This window comes from Nyctereutes procyonoides, unplaced genomic scaffold, assembly GCF_905146905.1.
Source record: "Nyctereutes procyonoides isolate TBG_1078 unplaced genomic scaffold, NYPRO_anot_genome, whole genome shotgun sequence".
Lineage (NCBI taxonomy): Eukaryota > Metazoa > Chordata > Mammalia > Carnivora > Canidae > Nyctereutes > Nyctereutes procyonoides.
In genome coordinates this window covers 21924837-21950621 of record NW_026575128.1, presented here as the reverse complement: position 1 = coordinate 21950621, position 25785 = coordinate 21924837, and the positions used below count along the sequence as shown (strand labels likewise).

General features: G+C 38.3%; 1 protein-coding gene across 1 annotated transcript in view; it reads right to left on the bottom strand.

Annotated features, from left to right (window-relative positions):
• Positions 1-25785, bottom strand: part of SYT1 (synaptotagmin 1) — a 528733-nt gene that overhangs the window by 182876 nt on the left and 320072 nt on the right. The window contains exon 4 of the mRNA XM_055342176.1: positions 23469-23651. Coding sequence (XP_055198151.1) covers positions 23469-23634 — 166 coding nt within the window. The 5' untranslated portion in view covers positions 23635-23651. The remainder of the gene's footprint in view (positions 1-23468; positions 23652-25785) is intronic.

The window sequence follows — 25785 nt, the reverse complement described above, 5'->3', positions numbered from 1 at the left end:
TGTTTAAAAACAATATTGTAAAGTCTAACTATGGTGGAAATCATTCCTACCTCATAAATTACACCTCGAAAGTTGCTGGTTTGCAACTTCCAATATCTTTTCAACAGCAGTGAACCAAAAGTGCTAGTAAACGGAAAAAAGAACTACACGAAGATGCCTGATAGCTCTTGACTTTGGAGCACCCTCCTTGGTGTCTTAATGTCTTCTCTGTAAAAACTATACATTAGAAGTTCACAGATGATGAGATAATCACTAAAATTCAGTTATCTTCACTTTCCCTTACCTCTTATGACACTTGGAGTCAGAGACAGGCTTAACAGTTTTAAGTAAAAAAAAAAAAAAAAAAAAAAAAAATCCCTCCTCCTTCGAAACTCTTGCTTTTGTTCTTTGACTTCCCATACATTTCAAGTTCTGTCACTTTATCCATGTAGCACTCCGAGCAAATGAATGCTCTGTCACCTTTATACTGAAATCTTGTTCTAGCTGGTAGGCTGTGTAAGGGTGATGGAAAGGCACCATCTCAATCTTCTTGGAACTAACAGTAGCCAAGATAAGAGGTGAATACAAATGGTTATGATACAAGGTAGAATTAATGATAATTGCCTCAGAGGCAAAGGTAGAAAAAAAATGTAGAAATTCAGAGAAAGAATAGAAGAATCAGAATGGCCTCATCAAGGATGCACAGAATCCACACGTGTGGAGCTGATGGGGGAATGACAGGCAATGTGAATAAAAGAATGGAGGGAAAAATAATTACCAGATTGGAAAAGGGAACAATATCTTTTACTTAGATTCTCATGTTGGAATATCTATTTCTACTACTCAAGTCAGGCACTTCGTACGTGTTGCCTAGATTATTTGGATCATTTCCTAGGTAGTCCCCTTTTTCCAGCCTTTCCCTTTCCCAGTCCATTCTGAAATACATGTCCAGAGTAATTATGTTAAGCTCTACTCAGATTATTTCCCTGCTCAAAATACTTCAGTGGTCCCCAGTGAAGCCTGGTGTTCAAGGCCATTGATAATTGGGCTCTACTCATTTTTAGTTTTATCTCCATTTTTCTTTGTGAAATACATGCTTTGAACTTTCTAGTTATCATTGTCACCCCCCATTCTCTCAGCTTTCCCTAGATTTAAAGTTTAAATAATCTTTTCATTTTCATTTTGCCATTGATTTTCACACTCAAAACAATCACCATGTCCTACAATATCTGTTATACCCAATACCCTCAAAAGGACTTTCATCTTTCAGAATTGACCACTAATATCTCTAGAATCTATTCTCTATTTTATGTCTTTTAGATGATTTCTGTAAAACATCATTTTTGGTACAATTAGATACTACTTGAGATTATCTCCTCAATTGTTCCTTCTAAAAGCTGGTCTTAATGCTGGAAAGAATTAACAAAATTGAAAAAGATTATCTTCACTTTTCTTTTCTTTTTGCCACAATTCTTGCAGTTAGATTTTTCTTCCCATAAACATTACGTCATAAAATTCTGCACAAAAATACATTCTGCTTAAAAAGTCAAAGCAAGGTTTAAAAGTTTTTCCTTTATATTTGAGTTTTCAAGTAACGAGCAAGGTGATATTTTCTAAAGCATGGTTTCTGTTTAAAGATATAACAATTTCAGAGTCATGGTGAAAAAACTCGATGCTTATACTGGATTTTGCCATCATAACAGCTGTCACTCCATGGAAACAATTTCTAGAATTTCTAGGAATTGTATATACTTGCTAAGACTGTTGCCTACTTATAAGACTAAGTTTTAGAGTAACTTTAAATATGTTCTTGCCATTTTTACCACGTAAAAAACTAAAAAGCGAGATTTCAGTTTAGAAATAAAAGCTGTTCAAAATTAAAATTAGATGCCCAGTTTTACTAGCTCAATAAGTACTAGATTGAAATGTGTTAAAACTTAGGGGTGAGGGGAAGGTTAATAGGTTAATATATAGTAGAGATCTCTTTAGTTTTATGATCAAATGTTGATATTTCCTGCAGAAGTGTATAGAAAGGGAAAGTCTCTGTGAAGAGAGAAAAAAAAATGCAAAACCTCTGAAGGAAATCATGTGGAAGGTTCTTGAGGAGTGAGGTTACCGGACAGGGAAAACCTTTAGCAGATTGTAAAGATAGTGAGGGCATAGCAGTGTGCAAAGCCGGTGATGGTGATGAAGGTATCCACAAAGGCACCTGAATTTTAGGCCCCCAAAAGAGCAGAGAACGCTGATGGTGATCAGTATGAAATCTTTCCCTGCAGTGCTTTAAAGTGCCCAGAATGTAATTGAAATGAATTGATCAGTTGTTCTAACACCTTTAAAAAATGTGGCATAAGAGTCCATTTTGAACCTGGGTTAAATGGATAACTATTTTGCTTTATGTTCGAGTATACAGCATTATGCTTTCAAGTAATAAAACTGATATTAGGTTCTTAAGCTTTATGAGGTGTGAATTTACTCCCCCTACCCGGGCCACTTTCTTTCCTCCTTCCCTCCCTTCTCCCCGCCCCCCTCACTGAATTTGTAATGTTGCCATCCCCCCACCCTCTTGATGGCCTGTTAAACTTAGCTTTCCATCTCGGAGTTAAAGATACTTAGCACATTTAGAGAGTAGACTTGTGAGAATTAACATTTCCTGTAAAGCCAGCCATTAAAAGCAACAACTTATGCCACTCCAGAATGATTGACTTGAGACCTCCTGCTTGCCAGTGTCAAGGCTTCATGATCCTGGAGTTTGGAAACTGGGGAAAGGGCTGAGATTTTCTGCAGTGCATCTCTAATTTTAGCATCCTTGATCCTGGGTAAGGTTCTCAAATTCATTCCTGCTGCATTGATTTTGTTTTAGAATATTTTTAGTAGGGACACAAGAAGGACCTAACAAGTGTTCTTATCTTAATTTACCAGCGAAGTTGCATCAATGTGAAAAAAATGCCCTCTGCCTGATGTTTTGTTTGATACTGAAATGTGAGAAAGCATGTGGTTATACTTGAGTAATTTAAGAAATTCTCTTTAACACACGGCAGAGAAAAACAAGTAATGGAAAAATGAAGAAACGGGGAAATTGTTCTCTTCAAATTTTGGAGACAATTTTAGGAGAAAAGTGGCAAATGCTCTGTCTTAGTCCATTCAGGCTATAACAAAAATAACGTAGACTGGGGGACTTATAAACAACAGAAATTTGTTTTCATAGTTCTGGAAGCAAGAACGAAGACACTGGCAGGTCAGTGTCTGGTGAGAGCCTACTTCCTGGTTCACAAATGGCTGTCTTTTTGCTGCATCCTCACACGGCAGAAAAGGGCAAGGGGACCCTCTGGGGCCTCTTCTATAAGGGCACCAATCTCATTCATGAGGGCTCCATCCTCATGATCTGATCACCTTCCAAAGGCCGCACCTCCAAATACCATCCTGTTGGGATTAGGTTCCAGCATATGAATTGTGAGGGGACACTAACATTCAGTCTATAGCACCCTTACATACAAGTTAAATATTAAACACAACACACAGTCTTACTATGGATGTTTTGGGAGGAGAGGGCATCTTGCAAGAGAGTTTAGAGCCTGGATGGATTTGGGACCTCCAGGCTTCAGTTGGAACCCTCTGCTGCTACTTAGTGGTTGAATGGCCTTGGTGACTAAATCTCCTTCACCTTCAATTCCTCATCTGTAAACTGGAAGTAATATCAGCATCTGCCTTATAGGGTAGTTGTACCGAGTAAGAAATGTACAGTGCCTGTGGATTCCTGGGTGCGTACTCAGTAAGTGGTAGCTATTAGGACAATGAAGCTCCAGCGCATAAAGCAGCTTCCAATAAGCTCAGCACCTGGGGAGTTCTCTCTGGGCAAAACTGTCTGACCAAAATCTGTCTTCTTCCCCTGATTGAAAGTACACTTAAATGACCTGAGGGAGGATGAAGATGAAGTTCCTGGCTTCCTTAGCTTCTCAGCCCGTTTCTCCTTGTCAAGTGAGTCTCTCTCCTGGCAGAGAGGTGGTGATTGGGAATGATACGGGCAGAGCTGGGAAATGATCTCGCCTTCACAAAAACCCAGGTGATTCTCATGTAACTTGGCCACTAGATTAATTTCCTAGAGTTACTAAAACCAATTGCCATAGACTGGGTGGTTTCAAACAACAGACATTTGTTCTTTGCTGGCTAGAAGTCCCCAACTCAAGGTGTTGGCAAGGCCAGGATTTCCCTGAAGGCTGCGGGAAAGAATCTGTCCTATTCTTTGAGCTTCTGGTGTTGAGGGCAGTCTTTGTTGTTTCTTGCCTTGCAGACACATCATTCCAATCTCTTCTTTTATTGCTATCTGGCTTTCTCCCTGTGTGTGTCTGTGTCTCTTCTTTTCAGGCTATGAGTTCTACATGGTTAAGAGCTACCCTACTCCAGTCTATCAGCTTAATTTGATGAGGTCTGTGAAGATTTTATTTCCAAATAAGGTCACATTCATGGGTATCTGGAGTTAGGCTTGAATATATCTTTTTTGAGAGATAAAGTTCAACCCACAACACCCACTATATACGTCTGCATTGAAAAATATATTTCTCATTTCTTAATGTGGATATATTATTATTTTCTAGCAGCACTACTTATTTTCTATTTAGTTATTTTCCTCTGTTTTTTAAAAACACAATTTTTACATTTGAAAACACACTCAAAAGTTGCCAGTGTGAAAAAGTCGTCATTAAACAAATAGTTTTTTTCTAGAGTCTTTCCTCATAGGATTTTCTTACCATTCTTTTACAATCAATGCTAGGAAGAAACCAAACTCCTTGTAGAAATGTGATACACATAATAGATAAGGCTGCTGGGTATCAGTGTATAAACCTTAACTATTTGGCTGACATTATTGTGGTTTAGGATTAAACCGGTTTTCAAAATCAGTAAATGATGAGTTTCCTCTCTCAGTAGTCCCTGGCTAAAGTAGAGTTTTCATTACTGGGATTTTAAATACAATTAACCTTTTTATAATAAGATTCTGAGTATTTTTGAAGACTCACTTTACCCAGAGAGTTATCAGTTTCAGGAAGTCTGAAAGGCTCACCTCCTATATATTTGAAACAGTTTTTGGAATGTGAGATATGCTAAGAATCTAAACCTTAATTCTTTTGGAGGGCTTTAATGATACAGAGAAATTCTTTTTTTTTTTTTTTTAAAGAATATTCACCTCCACATTTTTGTTCACATGCATATTTCTTATAGAGTGTCAGAAACTTGTAACACCTAATTATCTTAAAACATGAATATGTCAAACTTACAATTTCTAATAATCATACTGAGTATAGCTCATAGTAGTAGCTCATAATTCCAACTCCTACATCTGGGTTCATACTAAAAACAGAAACTGAACTTCTTAGTCAATTTTCTATAGCAAAAGTTTAGAATTGGAGAAACATCTCCAACTCAGGATCCAATGGTATTTTCATAGATACTGTGAAGCCTGTTGAAATGAACTAACTACCATCACCAAAACATAACCTTTGAAGGATCTGCTAGACTGAGAGGTATGAATAGCAGACGGCTTTAGCTTTCACACTCTTTCACGTTGCTCACATACCAGAGAATCTGCACTGTAACATCTCACCACCGTAACTGTGCTGCTGTTAACGTTGCAAAAATATACTATATTAGTGGTTACAATGAAATGCCACCAGAATGAAGAACAAAATGAGAATAAGAGTGATGCTTTCCAGGCCAAACCCACTTAATTTTGTAAAAAGAAAAAAAAATGTATGTAGTACAAATTGATGTTAGGGAAATGAAAATCTCTATTGACTTCTCTTAGGTAAAAATTTTTTGCTCTTTGCCATTCCAAATCCATGGTAAGTAGAATACTAAAATGGTTCCCAAGACTTCTGCCTCCCATCCTGCCCCACTGCTGGTATATATCACCCTTTGTAATCCTCTCTCCATGAGTGTGAATGAGACCTGAGTCATAGTAGGTTACTTTATATGGCAAGGGTATAGGGAAAAATTTAAGGTTCCAAATCAGTTAATTTTGAATCCAGAGGGAGATGGTTTGGGGGTAGGTCAGACTTAATCAGGTGAAGGGCTTTCAAGAGGAACCTGGGTCCTTTCTGAGATGAGAGAGAGAGAGAGAGAGAGAGAGAGATTCTGCTGGCCTTGAAGAAACAAACAGCCATGTTGTAAACCTGCCTTTGACAAGGGCATCTCCAGGAAGTGAAGGTCTCAAGCCTAAAAATGGCAAGAAACTGAATTTCTTCTCCAAATCTGAAGGAGTTGAGTGTCCTGAGTCTTCCAACTGACACGTTGACTGCAGTCTTGTGAGATTCTGAGCAAATGTTCTAGTTAAACTATGCCTGGATTCCTGATCAACATAAAATGGAAAATAAATTTATTGTGTATTGCTTTAAGTCACTATGTTGTCTTACATTGTTGTAACATTCGATGCAGCACTAGAAAACCAATAGGTCTCTCCACAGACCATTTTTTTAGTATATATTCATAATAGTAGAGCATAGTCTCATATTAATTTAATTAGTAATTATTTACTGTCTACTCTATAGGAATGATATATATGATAATGTCCATCTATGCCCCCAAAGAGTTTAGACTAATCTGGAAGCATAAGGCAAATAGCTCTAACAAAAGAGCAAAATTGGGAAGTGCCATAAGCAGGAGACCTATGGAAAGTCAGGAGCCTCTGATCAAGGAAGTGGGAAAAATAGTCCAAATGTGTTGGCATGTGGTCTGAGCAGAACTTTATAGTCAAAGTGCATTAGTCATTTTTAAAAACATCTATTTATTTACTTGAGAGAGAGAGAGAGAGAGAGAGAGTGAGCGAGCGTGTGAGCGCATGAGTAGCAGAGGGAGAGGGAAAGAGAATTTCCAGGAGACTCCACACTGGGTGGGGAGCCCGACAGGGCAAGGGGGGTGGTGGTTTCAGTCTCCTGATCCTGAGGCATGACCCGAGCTGAAACCGAGTCAGATACTTAACCTACTGCACTACCTGGATACCCCAAAGTACATTAGTCATTTGAGTGTATCATAGTTTCTAACATTCTAGCTGTTAACTGGGCTGTCCAACCTATAGGTTCCCAAGTAACTTCTGTTAGGCACGTGATATGATGAGCACTGGCTGTTCCGTACAACTGATAAATCATTGAACACTACTTCTGAAACTAAGTATGTACTTTATGTTGGATAATTGAATTAAAAGGAAAAAAAAGCAATGTGAATTTAAAAAAATAACCAACCAAAGAAAAAACCTGTGAGGGATCAACGATGATACAGGGGGTGTAGATAGGTGGTGGTGTTTAGAAGTAGCCAGGAAAGAGTTAGGTCTGCATAGGGTAATGACAGTTTATTTCTTTTCTCTCCTTCTATTCACTGCCCTAACACTTACCCAATTTGTCTTCATCCTGTCAAGTGCATGGGCTATCATTCTGTCTGTCCTCGCAGGAGAGAAGAAATCACACTCACTGCTTTCACTTTCTCACTTCCTAGCTCGTCACCTCACACCCTGCAAGCTGATTTCTGATTCCAGCTCCCTAATGAAACAAGGCTTTCCAAGGTCAACAAAGAGGTCTAACTCCACTGGCCTTTTCTCAGGCATAATCTTCTGTGATCTATCTGTGTAGATCATGCCTGGATGCTTAAATCTCTCATTATTCCTTCTCCTGGTCAAAAAAGAAAACAAGGCTGACCATACTCTGTTCCTGAAATCTCATAAAGCCTTATGGTTTACACAGTAAATTATGATATACCTCACAAAGCCTTATGGCTTACAGAGAAAAGCATTAAGTGTTCTCAAAAATGGGGTTACATGCTTTCTTTTCCAATCACATGTTGAGTGTATCTTCTAATCCAGTTGCAGCAAGCAAGCTGCTAACCCTAAAACTCTGTCTGTGATGGTCCTCAATTCATATTGAACAACTCAGTATCACTTCCTTGGTTATGCAAATCACCTCCTCTGGTTCAAGGTGTAATTGAAAGGTCACCTCTTTTTTTTTTTTTTCCTTAGCTCCTTTTCTTTTATTCCCATACCATTTTTCCCTCCTTTGTAACTTGCTTACATGTATATACTTCATTATGCCCTGGACTAAAGTATGTGTCACTCAATGTCTTTGAGATTCTTTTTTTTTTTTTTTTTAAGATTTTATTGAATTTATTGATTTATTCATGAGAGACGCAGAGATAGGGAGAGGCAGAGACACAGGCAGAGGGAGAAGCAGGCTCCATGCAAGGAGCCTGATGTGGGACTCGATCCCGGGTCTCCAGGATCAGGCCCTGGGCTGAAGGCAGCGCTAAACCACTGAGCCACTGGGGATCCTCAAGTCTTTGAGATTCTTTATGCTCTCCCAAAACTGGGATTGTAAATCTGTACCCCACAGGGTCATTTGAGGGAATAATTGGTCAAACCATAATATATTGGTGAAGGCCTGTACTAATTACTCAGACATTAATGGTGGTAATGATGATACCTGTCCCTTATCCCGCATTGGACCAAAAATACCTCCAGGGCAGATGGATGCTTTTGTCATTTTTGCTTCTCCCAAACTTCAGGGAGTATGTTTAATAAGTTTTAAATCAAATTGGCTACTGTCTCTCAGAAACTCTTTTTGCTTCGTTTCTCTGACACTCTGCACTTCTGCTATACCCACTCCTCTACAATAGCTCATCTGTTTCTTCATCGGTTTCTTTACTCATCCATGAGTTTTATATTTTAATCATGTATTCACTTTCTCTTTTCCACCGTATTATATCTTCTTAATAATGACAATTACCCCCTTCCACAACCTCAATTTATATGTGGTCAACTCCCAGACCTCCATTTCCAATGCTGATCCCTCTCTTGCATTCCCATTCCCTGCAGGGCATGACCCTGCCACAGTAATAATGCCCAGCTTCTCTGGAACCATTTCCTATTTTCTTCTGCCTGGACACCCTCACATCTACTTGCAGTGCCTGGCAACTGCTCGTTCGCAGAGTCTGTCACAACCCTGCCTTTCTTTCCCTAGCGGATTAGGCTTTCATTATCTGCAGTGTTCCCCCAATTACCTCCTCTCTGCCTTGTCCCTCTTTCCAGCCCTCCCCTTGCGATCTGTCCTACCCACACACAGCCGCCAGATTGATGTTGCTGAAACAAAACTATAATTGTGTTACTTCCACGTTTAAATATCTCGAATGGTTCCTGGCTCCTCTTTAACTATTAAATAAAGTCTAAACTCCTTAGCCTGATATTTATGGCCCTCTCCAAACGAATTCCAAATTACTTCTCCAGTCTTGTTCTTGATGGCTCCTCTGCACATCCCTGAGGTTTCAGCCTGCATCACGTCTTACGTTGTTACTGCTGGTATGCATACCTTATCTTTCCTATTAGATTATAAGAATGATAACTTGCTCTATGGGACATTCCACCACCAGCCATCCACCCACCTTTATTGTCAGCCTGCTCCCTGTAAGACATGTAGCTTGTAGTCTAGAGAAGGAAAGACTGGGTCTAGATGAGGAGACTGTCTTCTAAGAACTTAAAGTCCAGGAAGGAACATAAGATATGAGCGTAATAATACTACATGATAGAAGATGCACATATTAAAGGAATGAGATGGCTGTTTAATAAGAGCGTCATGGGAATGCTAGCATTTTAATGGAGCCTTAATCCTTTAGGTTATGGAGGCTTGGATATGCAGGGATGGGAGTAATGGCATTTCAAATGTAGGAATATGATGGGTTTAGGCTTAAAGGCAGGAAATGCAGGCAAGTGTCTGTAGGACAGAGACTAGTTCAATTGAGAGAAGTTGAAATAAGGCTGGAAAGGTAGTTTGGGGCTCCACCACAGAGGGTCTTGGGTGACAAATGAAGGAGTTCAAAAGTTGGCAAAGGGGGCTTGCTAAAGGTACCTGAGCAAGAGACGTGCGGGTTCAGAGCAGGGCTTCAGGAAGAATCATCTGGAAAATTTATATATGATTAGATTGGCCAACAGTGGAAAATTGTTGTGGGAAGACCTCTTCGGAGGCTCTAATGACTGTGATATGGATGAGGACCCAAATAGTACAGTGGCAGTGGGAGTGGAAAGGAGACAGGGGACAGAGAATGAGGTAATAGGACTTAATAACAAGTTAGATAAGAAAAAATGTGGCAAGAGTGAAAGGGGATAGTAGGAATCCAGTTTCAGGATAGAGGAATATATATGTGTTTCTATATGTTTGGCTGAGGGAAAAGGTGAGTTTGGTTTGATATACCTAATTTCAATTGCAAATAGAGTATACAGACGTACAGCTCTGAAAAGTGTACAACACTTCAAAAAAGGAATTTATTGTTGTTTTAATTTGCATTTCCCTAATGACTAAAAACATTGAACATTTTACATGAATTTATCAGTCACGTGTATCATTCATGGAGTGTCTGTTAAAATCTTTTGCTGGGGCACCTGGGCAGCTCAGCGGTTAAGCATCTGCCTTCAGCCCAGGGCCTGATCCTGGAGACTGGGGATAGAGTCCCATACCAGGCTCCCTGCAGGAAGCCTGCTTCTCCCGCTGCTGTATCTCTGCCTCTCTCTCTCTCTCTCTCTCTCTCTCTGTGTGTGTGTGTCCTCAGGAGTAAATAAATAAGAAATACAATCTTTTGCTCATTTTTGTATTGATTTATAAGAGGTTTTTATCTTTTCCAAATATATTTTGGAAGCATCTTCTTTACTAAATATACATATTATGGATGTTGTCTCCTAGTTTGTGACTTGCCTTCTTGTTAATAGTATATTTCAAAAAGCAAAATCTTTATTTCTGAAGAAGTTGAATTTATCAACTTTTTCCTTTAAAGTTAATGCTTTTGATGTGCTGTTAAGAAAACCTTTGCCAGAAAGAGGAAGTGGGGAGATATCAGCCAAAGGGTAGGAACTTCCAGGCTATGGAGCAACTGGGACTCTCCTACATCACTGGTGAGATATTCATAATACAACCACCGTAGAAAAGCAGTCTGACACTTTAAAAAAAAAATCAGATGTAAATGCTATACAACTCAGTAATTCCACACTTAGGTACTTCGTACTTCCCAAGAGAAAAGAAAACATAAACATATATTCCTGTTTACAGGACTTGAACAAGAATATTTATAGCAGTTTTATTCTTAAAAGCCCTAAATTTAAAATAGTCTAAATGTCCATTAGGTAAATTGTGGATATCCTGACAATGGGAAGTACTGAAGCAATGAAAAGGAGTGGCTGATACATATAAGAACATTCATGAATCTCAAAAATACTGTGTTTTCCGTGAAAGAAACCAGAACCAGACACAAAGGACTATGCAGTGTATGGTTCCATTTTTAGGAAATGTTAGAACAATCAAAACTAATTTATAGTGATAGCAGATCAATTATCACCTAGAACCAGGCAAAAATTGCTGGGATGGGACTAGAGCAATTTTTTGGAGTGATGATTATATGGCGTATATTTGTCGAAATGCACAGAACTATGTATCTACGGTGGGTTCATCTTACTGTATATAAACCAGTCCTTAATAAAGTTAAATTCCTTAAAGTTATTAAAGAGGGGATCTCAGTGGAAGCATCAAGCGTAGAGGTTGAGTTTTGAGTGTGATTTACATAAAGACAATATTGGAAGTTCTGAAATCATGAAGAAGTCAGAGTGATAGAAGAATGCCAATGCAGATCCTTGAAAGTACCTACTTGTAAGTGCTTGGAGGAAGAAGAGAGAAAGAATGCTCAGAAAGAAATGAAGAGAATTAGAGTGTGAAGTAACTAAGGGGAAAGCGGTATTGGGGTAAGATATCAGTAAGGGTAAAGCACAAGGCCTTGGGTGCCTTTTACGTATAGGTCCAACTGTCTCTGGCTGAGTGAATGGCCAGACTGAGTAATCCAGCTAGCAGCAAGCCTGCATCAAACTCCAATGGAAGACAAAAACAGAACTGACTTTGGGAAACTGTCCATAAGTTCTCTTACAATGGAAGCATTGGTAAAATCATGTGGTGCTCAGCTTTTAGAAAGATTAAGCTCAAACTCTCTGGAAGCACCTGGACTTTCATATCAGTAGCAGTGGACTTAGAGCTGGAGACTACTTAATGCATCAGAGCAAAAACAAATGTCTACTGATTAGGCTCTGGAGAGCAGCCAGATAAATTGCATTAGAGCACCAATAGCGAATAAGGAGGAGAAAGGTAGGTGGATGCCAGCATCTGTGGAAAGGTGAGGCGACATGGCACCGTTCCAGCTAGTGTGGGCAGACGATGGCTGGCAAGGCCATTTGAAGCACCACTTCAAACGGTGTCCACAGTTGTGGCATTCTTGGAAGCAAGCATAGCTGAAAAACTGAACTGCGGTGTTTGGTGTAGCTGATAAGGTGAAGCAGAGAAACTCACCCAAGAAAACCTTACCCAGGTACCCACTGCTGGGAAAGGTGCTGTACAAGGACACTTCCGGTTGTCTTTGAACTCTCCATGAAAGCACAGGAAACTGGCCTGTGTTGTGCAGCAATAGTCATAAGAAAGGAGTTCGTCTTGTTTCTTGGGCATTCCAATACAACATATTTTTAAGACTAAAAAAATGAAACTAAGTCCCAGACCCCCACTTGAGTAAAAATGCTTGTGGGGAGAACCATTTACTCTGAGGACCAATTTGGCAGCTGCTGGTATCTTAGTGCTTGGTGAGACTGGGCTGCCAGCTGGCCGGAGAAGAAAACAAACGGGGAACAGCACAGGCAAAAGGAGTAGAAAACAGAACAGGGAATGACAAAGTTATAAAAGGTTGAAGAAAGAGAGAGAAAAATAAAAAAGGTGAAAGAGAAAAGGTGGTTGTGTCATGCTGCGTGGCTGAGGGCAAAGCAAAATGGCTCTGTAGGTAAGTCCATCTTTAATTTGGGTCATATTCCATTTTGCCTCCTACTCATTTTTTTATTATTTTAAAATTTTATTTAAATTCAGTTAATTAATGTATAATGCATTATTGGTTTCAGAGGAAGAGGTCAGTGATTCATCAGCCTTATGCAGCACCCAGTGCTCATTATATCATGTGCTCTCCCTAATATCCATCACCCAGTTTTACCCCATTCCCTCACTCTCCTCCCCTCCAGTGACTATCAGTGTGTTTCCTATGATTAAGTCTCTTATGGTTTGTCTCCTCCTCTGATTTTTTCTTGTTTTATTTTTTCCTTTCTCTAACTCTCCTTTCCAGTAAGACCCCTTTGGAAGTCCCTCTTACCCTCCCTCCCTCCCTCTCTTCCTCCCTCCCTCCCTTCCTTTTTTTTCTTTTCTAAATGGAGGTATAATTGACATATGACAATAGTATCAGGTGTACGACATAATGACTCGATATTCGTATAGCAAAATGGTGATCCACGATGAAGTATGGCTAATATCCGTCCCTACACATAGTTACTAGTTTTTTCCTTGTGATGAGAAGTTTTAAGATCTACTTTCTTAGCAATGTTCAAATATACAATACAGTATTGACTCTAGTCACTGTTGTATGTTATATCTCCAAGACTTACTAACCTTACAACTGGAATTTTGTACCTTTTGACTCCCTGCCTCCAATCTTACCCATCCCCCAACTCTGCTGCTGGCAGCCACCAATCTGCTTTCTGTATCTATGAGTGGAAGCCCACTGCCCCTCCTTTTTTTGCTAATATGATTATCTAGGATCTTTTGACTTAGAAGAGAATACTTCTCCCTACTGTGAAACAGGTTTTGTACTGGGATTGGAGACAGTAAGATGAAAAGACAGTGTTCTGGTCTCGAGCAGACTGGTTGGTAATAAGAGAGAAAACACAAATAGATGAGCAAAACATAAAGTAAAAATTACAAACGTGTGAAGACTTGTTACAGAAGGCGAATTGCTGGTTGACAGGTGAGAGGGTGACAGGAAGACCTTCAAAACAGAGGGGAGTTCTGAAGGATAACCGAAAGTAGTCCAGCTGAACAAGCAGTGGCAAGCACGACATTTCAGGCAGAGAAGAGAATCTGTACCAAGACCGCGAAGCATGGGACACCATGGACAATATGGTCAATAGCTCTAAGCATTTCTGTCCTGATGAAGTAAACTGTGTGAGGGTGAAGAGTTGGACATGAGGTTTGATACGTCCAACATATGTGTGAACCATATCGGATCATCTCATAAAAAGCCATTGATGACTTGCTGAGATATTTTAATTTAGAGGTCCTCTGGGGGAAGAATTCTGGGTCTGAAATGCCACTGAGACCTAGAAACGAGTTAAAATCATGGGCTTTGGCTGAGTTCCTTAGCGTGTCCTATACAGCCTGGTACACAGCAGGTGCTAATAAATATGCATTGGAAGTCTGAATATTATTTATATAGATAGCACTTTACATGTTAATACCATACTGCTCTCACCTTCCCAGAGGTCAAGTACTGTTATTAGCCCTGTGTTACAGAGAGATTAAATGATTTGCCTAAGATCATATACTACTAATGACAGAACCACATTTTGAACCCAGACAGACCAACTCTAAAGCTCACACTCTGGCCTTCAGTTATAGCAAACAATGCTGTCCCAAGTTGGGTGGGTTACTGAGATGGGGCCAGAGTCTCTGAGTGATTGACGTAGCATTCTGGACAAAGTATGATCACTTCAGGGCTATGGAGAGTAGTACTAAAGAGTTTAGGTATAATAAGCACATAATTTTAATAATAATGTTTCTAATCACTGTGTAATGGTTTACTGGTTTTATAGGATTGGTTCCAAATCCTTCTGAATAGGAAATTATTATCATAAAATTTACTTTCAAGGCAGGGCACCTGGGTGGCTCAGCCAGTTAAGTGTCTGCCTTTGGCTCAAGTTCATGAGGGTCTGAGATCGAGCCCCACGTGCTGCTCCCTGCTCAGTGGGGACCCTGCTTCTCTCTCTGCTCTTCCCTGCCCTGCTCGTGCGCTCTCTCTCTCTCTCAAATAAATAAATAAATAAAAATCTTCAAAAATATTTACTTTGAAGTCAATGAGGAATGTAACTCCATCAGTTAAGGTTTACTACCATGGAGATCCTGAGTCTTTCCTGTTTCTGTGGACAGGTGCGCATTACTTCAGTAAATGGCATATTTACCCAGGCAGATATGTTTCTATTATTTAGAGTCTACCACTGATGCTCCCGCCTTCTTTTCTTTTTAACTTGTATGTGTACAAACAGCTCGAAAGAGAAAAGGAGAAGAAAGGGTTTAAGCAGATTTTAAATTATGTCAGGACAGCAGTTTCATTCAAAGTGTTTGATGAAGAAACCTTTAAATGGGCCAATAGCTTCTTAATTTTTATCTTAAACTTCTCTAAGTGCACTTAAAAGGCAGGCTGCGGAGACATGTGGGATCAGAAGATACCAAGTTTAACTTCTTTATGATAGTATTACAGTATTCTCATACGTGAAAATCAGAACAAAAAATAAAGTCAAGTGCTAAAAATATAATAATACATCATATGTTTTCCTACTGGTTTCTGCTTTTAAATTCTTTGTCGTATTTAATAGAAACTGGCACAAACCTGTCAGTCACGCCATAAAAGATCAACGGAGTCATTAAAAGCGAGGAGAAAGCTGTAGTCTCTCAGCTTCTCTCTTTCTGCTGTTTTCTTTATATATTTGCATTTGCAGTCAGGCTTGCTCTCGTGAAAATGTAACCTATATTGTGACATGCAACTGGTATGTGGTGAGGAGTAGACATTTGAGGTTATTTTAAAATATATTTGCATATTTGTAAAGCATTTCAGCAAGGTAATTCCTGAGTTCTTTTTAATATATGTCCAAAATATCCCCTCCCCTTATTTGTCCTCAGGTGTCTTTACTTGATGTCTTTGAAATGCTAATGGATATTGCTAAGTGAGGTTGAGAAACTTAGTTGAGATCCTAATTCACTTGGTGGCTTTATGGGCTCACCAGTACTCTGTATTACCCAGGCTTTAGAAATTTATAAAATCCCTCAACACTAATTCATTTGAAAGGCATGAATTTCTTGGGGGGAATTTTCTGCATAATAGGCTTCCAAGAGGGAAATACAATTCAAGGACACATTTAAGCAACTTTCCTGAATTATCAGTAGCATATGCTTTTGTTATGTTTCCACATTGAACAGAGGCTGTTGCAGGAGTCTTTTCAGACTTGTTCTTTAAAATGTATATTATATGCAATGTTCCAATTTATAACAGAGCGTTTATGATGCTCCTTTTACTCTCCAAGTATAAGTAATACTACAACATGTCTACATATATAATTCTTAGAAATCAAGAAGTGGTAAGTATAAAAAGGAAAAACAAAACAGTTTATAATACATTTATATTTCAATATAAACATCTTCGGGTATAACTACACTAGAAGACACAACGAAATGATCAAATGCAACTGCTAAAAGGGATTTTGGATTTAGAGAAGTAAGACAATCAGAAGATTTACAAAACCAGGAGACAAAACATCAGAGGTTGGGCGAATGTTACCAGCACATTCTGTTTATATTAGAACCACGCACAAATACATTGTAGCCATGTTTATATGGCAAATAGTGCTTGGCTTAGATAATTGTAAACAAGATTTCCTTCTAAATGCATGTCTTCTGGAGATTTTAAGAAGAGTGCAGAATGTGGGGATATTTTTCATTGTATGAAACTCACATGTTGCAAGATCTGTAGACTCTTAGCCCCATAGTCTTTAAATACCAGTTGCCATTCCTCACACCCATTTTGTTTAACACATTAAAAATGGCCCCAACAATGTTTGGAATATCCTGTAGGAGGCAGTGTTAACCCTACTGACTTGACACTTAAGGAATAAGTTTTTACTAATGGTAGCTCGTAAACATTTCTCTCTGTATACACACACGCGCGCGCGTATTTCCTACGTTTTAAACCAGAATTCAACTTAAAAAGATGGTGAAATAAACTAAGATTTAATTAAAAATGTTTGAATGTAAGCACAAATTACTATATTGTGATGTTATGGATTGCAACCCTTATCTCTAAGTGCTCTTGTCCCAAATTGATCCCCTCAGCATTGCATTGATGAAGTCACTCAGTATTACAAAGGACTTGCTTTGCTCTGAAAATAACACTCATCAGTATTGTAACTTTTTTCCTTAGAGATATTTCAATTTACTAGAAGCCAACAGTGAAGAATAACACATTTTAGCCAATGCTTTTCTGAAGTGTGAGGAAGAATTGAGTCAACAGATGATAGCTGAAGCTGAGTCATATACAGAGTTCATAGATACAATGAAACAAAATCTGGCTTTTTGTACTTAGATGGTCATGAGTTATTAACATGGCAATCTGAGTAAGTGAGTCCAATAAAAGAAATGCAGGAGCATAAAGTGAATGAGTGTCTGCTTTAAATCCAGATAATGCAATGAGAAACTCTGAATTAGTGTTAAACCTGTGTTCCAAGTGTTCAATCTTTTAAAACCTATCAAAAGACAAATATCGAGCAGTAGCTCTGAACAGGCACATAAGACCCTCGTAGTTTCAGGTCTTAGTTGGTGATAGGGACTGGCGGAGATGATTTGCAGCCCTTGTGATATTCTGTTATGGCAAACTTAAAAATTTCAAGATTTTTTTCCTGACACACTCCTGTACCACATAACTACTTTGGCCACATCGCTTACCTTACTAAGCCTGAGCATGCTTACATATTAAATGAGGATAATTGTTCTCACCTAGTAGGGTTTTTACAGGGCAGAATGGACGTTGGTTTTACAGAATGCACAGCACATACTTCCACATAAAGTCCTCGATAAAGATTGGCGATCATTACAGTAATTATTGTTATTCACATGCCACGGATTCCTGTATGTTCCTACGGGTTCTCTTCATTTGGTCTTGAAATTATCTTCTGGCATTAACATTATGTTCATGACATTAACATAAAGCAGCGACATGATCCATGACAATGACACTGTTCGTTCTGCAGTCAGATGAGGGAGGACACAGTGACTGGACTGCATTTTTTATCACTGATCGGCTTGTTCTGTACTTAGCTCCCTATGTCACTACTGGTTGTTGAGTTTCATTGGTGTTGCTGTGAGATAACCCCACTTTACGCACTAATTTTCCAGGCCACCACTTTCAAACTGTGTTCCATACAGTCAGGTGTCATTGTTGGTGCTGATATAAGAGTATCTTGGGAGGGTGAGTAAGGAAGACATTATTAACTCATCACATCAGCTTGATTTGTGTTATCTACATTGTAAGTCTAGGCTTCTACAATATTTCATTTGAACAAAGGGATCCTTGGCTAAAATGGTTCGAAAACTTACTGCTTAGGTCCGTTTCTTCAAGATGGCACAGAGAGCATTTGGTACACTGTTTGGTATAATAATGTTTGTAGGATTATAACATTTACGTAGTTTCTAGCATGGTGTCAGATACTTTCAAAGTATAGGAAATATAAATATGTGTAAGAAATGGTTCCCGTCTCTGAGGAATTTACATTTCAGTGAGAAAGACCCCAAACAAAACCAAATAACCAAGATACAGATTTTCATGATCTACTTCGAAAGGTTGGAGGAAGACTCAAATGATTCTGCCTTGGGAAAGGAAGAAGTTTCTCATCTAAGTCATAACATCTGAACTGGTTCTTTTTTTTTCTTTCTTTTTTCTTTTTTTCCTGAAGTGATTCTTGGATGAGAAAACATTGTGTCAGTGTTAATGGCAGAAGGGGTCCAGGAAGAGAGAAAAGCATAACAGAAAACACCAGAATATGAGAATGCTGGCTGGGTTGGAGAGGTTTTTTTGTGAGTAGAATTAACAGGACTGAAATGAATTGCAGGTAAAGGATTGGAGGTGAAATAGATCTGGGAGACAAGGAGATCTCTTATTTGAAAGACTAGGTGAATGAGATCATTCCAGGGAGAACATTTTGGGGGAAAAAAAAGTGGAACAGTGTTAAAAATAATGTAATCCTGGATCCTTTACCACTTTAGGGAGGGAAAGACAATGAAAGAAGAGGACCAGTCAATGAGGGAGTGAGGGGTGGGAGAGAGTGAGGGATGGGAGAAGGAAGAGGAGAAAAAGCAGAGTCTTGGAAAGCAAGAGTGTGAGATAATGGTGGCTGAGAGTGATAATGATACAGAAATATCTGACTGGAGGAAGGTTCACTTGATCTTAGCCAAAAGGCCAAGAAGCGATGACTGAACGAAGGTTGATCATGGCCTTCGTAATTGTGCATAAGGTAGTACCTGGTGACTCAAGTGAAAACCATTTTAATGGCACATACAGGATGGAAATCAGAATGCAGGGAGTCAAGTAGTTAATGGGAATTGAAGAAATAGATATGAGGATCAAGGTTATGTTTTTCAGTAAGTTTTGGTATATATATGAAGGCAGACGTTACAATGGTAGCTTGACAGGTAAGGTAAGGAGAAGATTTTAGTGCGTGAAAGAAGAAAACAGAACATTTCATGAGCACTTATGGTGTGGCTAGGCACTTTTGAATAGGAGACCCTTGTACATATGTGTGGGCCAAAAAGGATGAAGGGGGGAGAGAGTGAAATTATAAGAGTTATTTAAGAAAAAAAGGAAAATGGGAGGTGATAATGGGCAGAGGAAACACCATGAGGGAATTCATCTTTGCTTGATCAGGCTTTGTTGGAAAGGGCTTAGAAGAATGCAATGTGCTTATATTTGGCTGCAAAGTTTTTGGTGTTTTCATGACTTGGGTTTCTATCTGACCTAAATAGAGGGCTTTTCTAAAATGGCAATGGATTTACTAAAATGACAGCTTGAGTCTAATACTAGCTAACATTTACAGAATGCTTATAGAATGACACTCTGCTAAGCACTTTATATGCATTGCTCCCATTACCCAACAACCCTCTGGTGGAGATAACTATTCTCATCCCCACTTTATACAGGAAGAAACTGATACACAGAAAGATCAATGTTCCTAGGTCCCAGGGCTAGTGTGTGGTAGAGCTTAGATTTGAACCCAATGTAGTCTGTGTCCAGAGCTTATATTTTTAATCCCTCTGTTAAAACTGTCTATCCAATAGTATTTCTGCACGAATTACACAATTACCCTTAGTCCACTCTTATTCTGGACGAAGGGACAGGTTCTGGCTATTTGGTTTTCTGCTATGCTCAAGGAAAGGTGCACTCTACTTCAAGAAGCTCATGAATATCAAAACCTTAATCACAGCTCCTTGGATGACATGGGTTCATGCTTTACAAACCAACCATGGCCCTAGTCATATTAAAATCAAAGTTGCAAAATAAAGAAACGTCCTGAAAAGCGTTGTCTGCTTCATTTAGATAACAGTGTGCAGAATGAATTGAAAGATAAAAATGCTTAGCATTTACCATTTCCTTTTTCTTTTTTTTTTTAAATTTTATTTTAAGCCCAATGGTGTTATGGATGATATCATCAGGCAATTTGGTTTGAATATGTTCCATGCTGGACTGTGCAGATTACCCAACTAATGACATGCATACTCCTTGCCATTGTGACACCTCTCTTCTCACAAGTGGGAATTTCAAGTGACAGACTAAAGCTGTTTGCTATCAATTTTGCAAAAAACACATCTGCCAGATAGCCAAGATTTAGTTCAGAGACTGAAATCAATTAATATTCTAATTTGTTACCTGTCATTAGCATCACACTATATTATGCCAAGTCAAAAGTGATAACCTTTATATAACATATGCTCCTAAAGGAATTTGATTTTAGGAGACTGTTTCATTTTTGTTTAGTGTTGCTCCCTGCGTACAAATCCCATTAGAAATTTCAGTTACACAGGCAGTTAAAAATTGTGATGGATTAAAATAAAAGGGTAAAACATGCAGCTACGTATTTTAAATAGAACTACATGGCTGCGTTTATGGTAAGTTTTTGTAGTTCTAATTTACCATAATATTTTAAGATTTAGGTAGTGGACTTGTTTCCTTCTATTAAATCAAGGAGAGTTCCAGCAGCATGATATTTTTATAGGTGTTCCCCAGATCCTCTAGCATTCTGTTGCTTTAGGTTGCTGATCAAAAGCAAATCTCTGTGGAGGAGCAGAGGAATCACCTGGTCTCATGCCCAGTGTCTAAGAAAGGGACACGGGAGTGGAACAGTGGCTTGGGAAGAAAAGAGGTTAGCCAAGGGAAAGAAAGGAAGAAAGGGAGCGTTTTATAGTTTTTTTTTTCCCTCAGCTGACTGTTTTCTTGCTGATGAACATGGAGTGAAATATAAAGTACATAATAGTTATCAGCTCTGAGTGGGAAAGGCTAAAAGATGGAGGTGTCACTATAAGGATAAAAACAAATTGCTTTTTTCAATGTGATGACACAGTCAAGCACTGAAATGATTCTTAATGTCAAAAATCTAAGATTTTTAAGATGCTCTAATTTTTCAGCATCTTAAGGCCCCAAAGTCTAAGAGGGTGGTTGAGGATACAAGTTAAATTGACATTCATTCATTCATTCATTCATTCATTCAATAAGTAGATATGGAGTGCCTCATATGTATGAGGTACCCCTGGTATATGACTGTGCAAAGAACAGTTCCAACTCCTTGCCCTCCTAGAGCTGACAGTATTTTGGAGAGATCCAGAGCAATTTAACAACAAAAAATAAGGAGCATCATCTGGAGTGCTATACGAAGTATTATAGTGAGATTTAGAGCAAGGGTGAGGACAAGAATTGCTGGCAAAGCTGGGGTGGGATGAATGTGTTATCACTGTAAGCAGCATGGTTGGGGAAGTCCTTAACTAAGAAGATGACATTTGGCAAAGCCTAAAGGAGAAGAGAGAATGAGTTATGTGGATACATAGGGAACATACAATCCCATAGAAGATTGCCACACCACTCATGTTGTTTACTCTTCTAGAGAAGGAGGAGATGGTGACATTGAAGACCAGACAAAATATGCATTTTATTTGATGTTTGTCCATTCTTTCTTTCTCTGCTAGCTCTTTTCTGTTAAAGTGATTATTTTGATAAAATATTCAAGTGAGAGTTGGCCCCTGTACATATGCATTTTGGTTTGCACCTTGTAGTCACAACCTCAAAGTTATGACAACGGTACTGGGATCATTCATCAGCTCTGCAGCAGGGCGGGGGAGAGGACTTGCATTTCTCATCCATTGGGCCATCTCTACCTCCTCTAGATTGTGGATTTTCCTGTTGAGAATGATAATTACTGGCAACTCTGCTGAGAGTGTCTGTCAGATGAAATTGAATTTGATAAAAGTAGACAGATCAACAAATTGTTAGTCACTGAGGGACAAGAAGTTGATTCCTTGTGGGTTTTTTTTTTTTTTTCACTTGGTTTCTCAGTGTTCTTATAGAATAATTTTCTTATAATTTGATAAATCTCTCATCTGGATTACTACAACATCCTGCTTTTATCGTCTGCCCTTGCCTTTCTGGAACCCATTTTCAATACTGTAGCTAGAGCGATCTTTAAAAAAAGCACCTGAGTCAGATCATGGGACACCTCTGCTCGAAACTCTCCAAAGGCCTTTTATTTCACTCATGGTACAATCCAGGTTCCTTAGAATAAGGCCCAAGGCCTCACACGATAAGGCCTGTGCTACAATCTGAATTCACCTTCTGCACCCTCCACCTGGTTCATCCTGTGTAAGGCTCACTGGGATCCTTGCTGTTACAAGCAGATTTTTGCCCAAGGGGCTTTATCCAAAATTCCCAGGTTTTATAACTTCTTCCATTTCCTCTAAGCTTCCTTATGAGAGAAAGAAAGAAACCAGCCCTGGTCATCCTCAAAAATAATGTACTACCTCTGTGCCCTTCCATATTCCACTTACTCTTCTTCCTTAGTTTCTTCTATATCATTTCTTACCTAACGTGATTTCCTATATATATATTACACATGTTATATTATATATATATATATAAAATATTTGCATCTTTATTGATTTATTACTTCTTTTTCTCACTAGAATATAAGCCTTGTGAGGGTCCAAACCTATTGTCCCAGCACCTGAAAAACTCTCTAGTTCATCGTAAGTGTTCAAATCTGAATAAACAGACCATCCTGTAGTTTCAGATTAAAATGGCACTGATAGAACTTAGTGCTTCACTCATACACATGCACTTAGGAACAGGTAGTCATTTGTTTTCCTGATAAGGGCAAAGAAAAAGTTTAAAATTGTGCAGAAGATTTTGAAATATTAATAAAAGAAAATCAAGCTTGTAATATCAGGAAGGCACATTTTAGCTATTGCCTAGGAATAATCTTCCTAATGGAATGATTTCATTAATACAAATTTAAAATATATACAGCACAACCCATAAACATGAATGTTCTAGAGAAAAACAGACCTTGAAAAAAAATACCCACCTACATTAAACACAAGATACAATATTTTTTATAAACTGGACTTTGATGTATAAAATATTTTTAAAGACAAAAAATTCCATTTTGTTAACAGAATGCTACTATGCCAATAAAAAAAAAAAAAAAAAAACCTCAAATATAAGTTGATAGTATGTTAAGAGAAGTTCTGCTTTTTTCCCCCAGTGGGTAAGGTCATTTTCAAGCATTTCTCTTTTAACCAACTATATAGAGTAGTACTCACATGGAATTTTATGCAACTCATTCATAAACTTCTCCTTCAGCTTAGAAAAGGCATCTTCCTTTCCTTCCCCAGGACTGGCTGGCTCTGTGGCATTATGTGATAGAACAGTTGCAACAGTGGTGACTGGCGGGGCGGCCAGGGCCTCATGATGACTCTCGCTCACCATTTTAGGTTCAGGTGAATCTAGGAGGGGAGGGAAGCCAAAAATAGAGAGAGAGAGAGAGAGAGAGTGAGAGAGAGAGAGAGAGAAAACAATTCAAAATGGCTGAACTGATCCCACATCAAAGGTGGAGATGAAACACATCAGAGGGTGCACCTGCCAATGGGTAAATAGCCCATCATTAGCATATTACTTTATGTTGGTTCATAAAGTATTTATGGAACCACTGTGGAGAGTCTTTCCCAGAAGGTAAGACCAGGCGTGCTTACTGAAAACACTCTCCTCACAATAATATGTGAGCTGTCAAATCTATTAGTTGTTTATACTGCCAGTTATTTACTGTGCAGATTTAACTTCCAATCCATACATTATAGAACTCTGTAGGAAACAGTTGCTGACAACATACACTCTGTATGATCTCCACATTTTCTTTTTTTTATAAAAGGAAATAAAAATAAAATATTTATATTGAAAATGTTGATGAATAATAGCATGCATTCAAAACAAGTGACTTTTAAAACAGTTATAGGCAATGCAGTTATAACATAGATACTGTAAGATGTCGTGAGTGTCACAAAGAAGTTAGTGTTTGAATCTCATTTATTGATGGCACATTTTCCTCCCATTTTTTTTTTTTGACATTTACTGTAGACAATACTGTGATCAATAATTCACTTGTCTTGCCGGGTATATGTTTGAAGCCACTATAAATGTGGCATGATTGACTATATATATCAAGGAACTGATGATGAAACACGCCTTGCCTGTCAAATAATTTCAGTTTATTTGATTTGATTATATTACTGAATTATTCTATTAAATTAACTTATTCAGTTCCTTTAAATGTTTGTTTACCTCCAAAGTGTTAAAAAACAATCCTTAAGGTAGCCAATGAAAAAAATCTTAGCCTTGAGTATAGAAGACCTCTGTTCTAGACCTCTTTGTAGCTAAATGAATTTTGATGAGGCATTTGACTTCTTCATTTACCTGCCTTCTGAAATACGAAGAATTGAAGCCTACCCTGCCTGGATTTTTCTTACTAGTACATATGAAGTGCTCTGTAAATGAAAAGAAGGAATTCCAAAGAGGTAGGCTTGAAGTCCTATTCTCCAATCTAAATATATTCTGGACTTTCATAATTTTACTGTGTGACTTAAGGTTTCAGGCAGGGCTGGTAAGAAAGGGGACAGTATTGGGAGCAGAAATAGATAAATACAAGCATGTCTTGTCAAAAGTAACTTCACAGTCTCAACAGGCTAGCTGATGGACCTATAAAACCCTTTTGATTTGCAAAGAAATGGAGATAGCCAACAAACAGACATGGGATTTTTATAGAATTGAAACCTTTTGTGAATTAATTATGTATAATTATATATTAGTATAATTAAAAGCACAATAATCTCAGATGTACAGAATTATTATAGAATATGAATCAAAATCCAGAGATTTTTGGGTCTCCTGAAAGGAGATGATGGCTGAAGCTAATACACGCACATAGATAATCGATTTTCATTTTATACTATATTCTTTTTTTAAGGCTTTTAATTTTCCACTAGTAACTACTTATATAACCTGAAAGGATAGAATCAGACAGATGTGGATGTGGATTGACAAGTTGCCATGTTTTTCTCTGTTCTTTAGTTTCTTCATTTGGAAAGTGAGAATAGTCATGCCGAAGACATAAGATTGTGACTATGAAATGAGATAATCTGTGCCATGAACTTAGCCCTCTATCGATTGATCAATCCTTCCATCCTTCCTCCTCCCCTCCCTAGTAATATTTGGCAATCCAGAATTTTCCAGATTGTGGAAAATTGTATTTTTTTTCCAGTTCAAGGTCATTTTCTATAAAGTTTTCTTGATTTTTCTAATTCTGTTGATTCTGTTTAGCTTAGGATCTGTATCCCTGCCAAAATTTGGAGTTCTGTTTGTATAACTTAGGTGAAATTATCGGTATTTTAACACCATAACTTTTTATATTTCATGTGCATCAGCAAAACTAAAATTATATACACATACATAAACACATACATATGTATGAAATATTAGTATGTATGTATTCAAAAACTGATTTTGGTCCTCTGCTTTGAAAATCACCCATTATGATATGCATTATTATTTATCTCCACAGGTTGGTTGAGGATACTTGAGGAATCA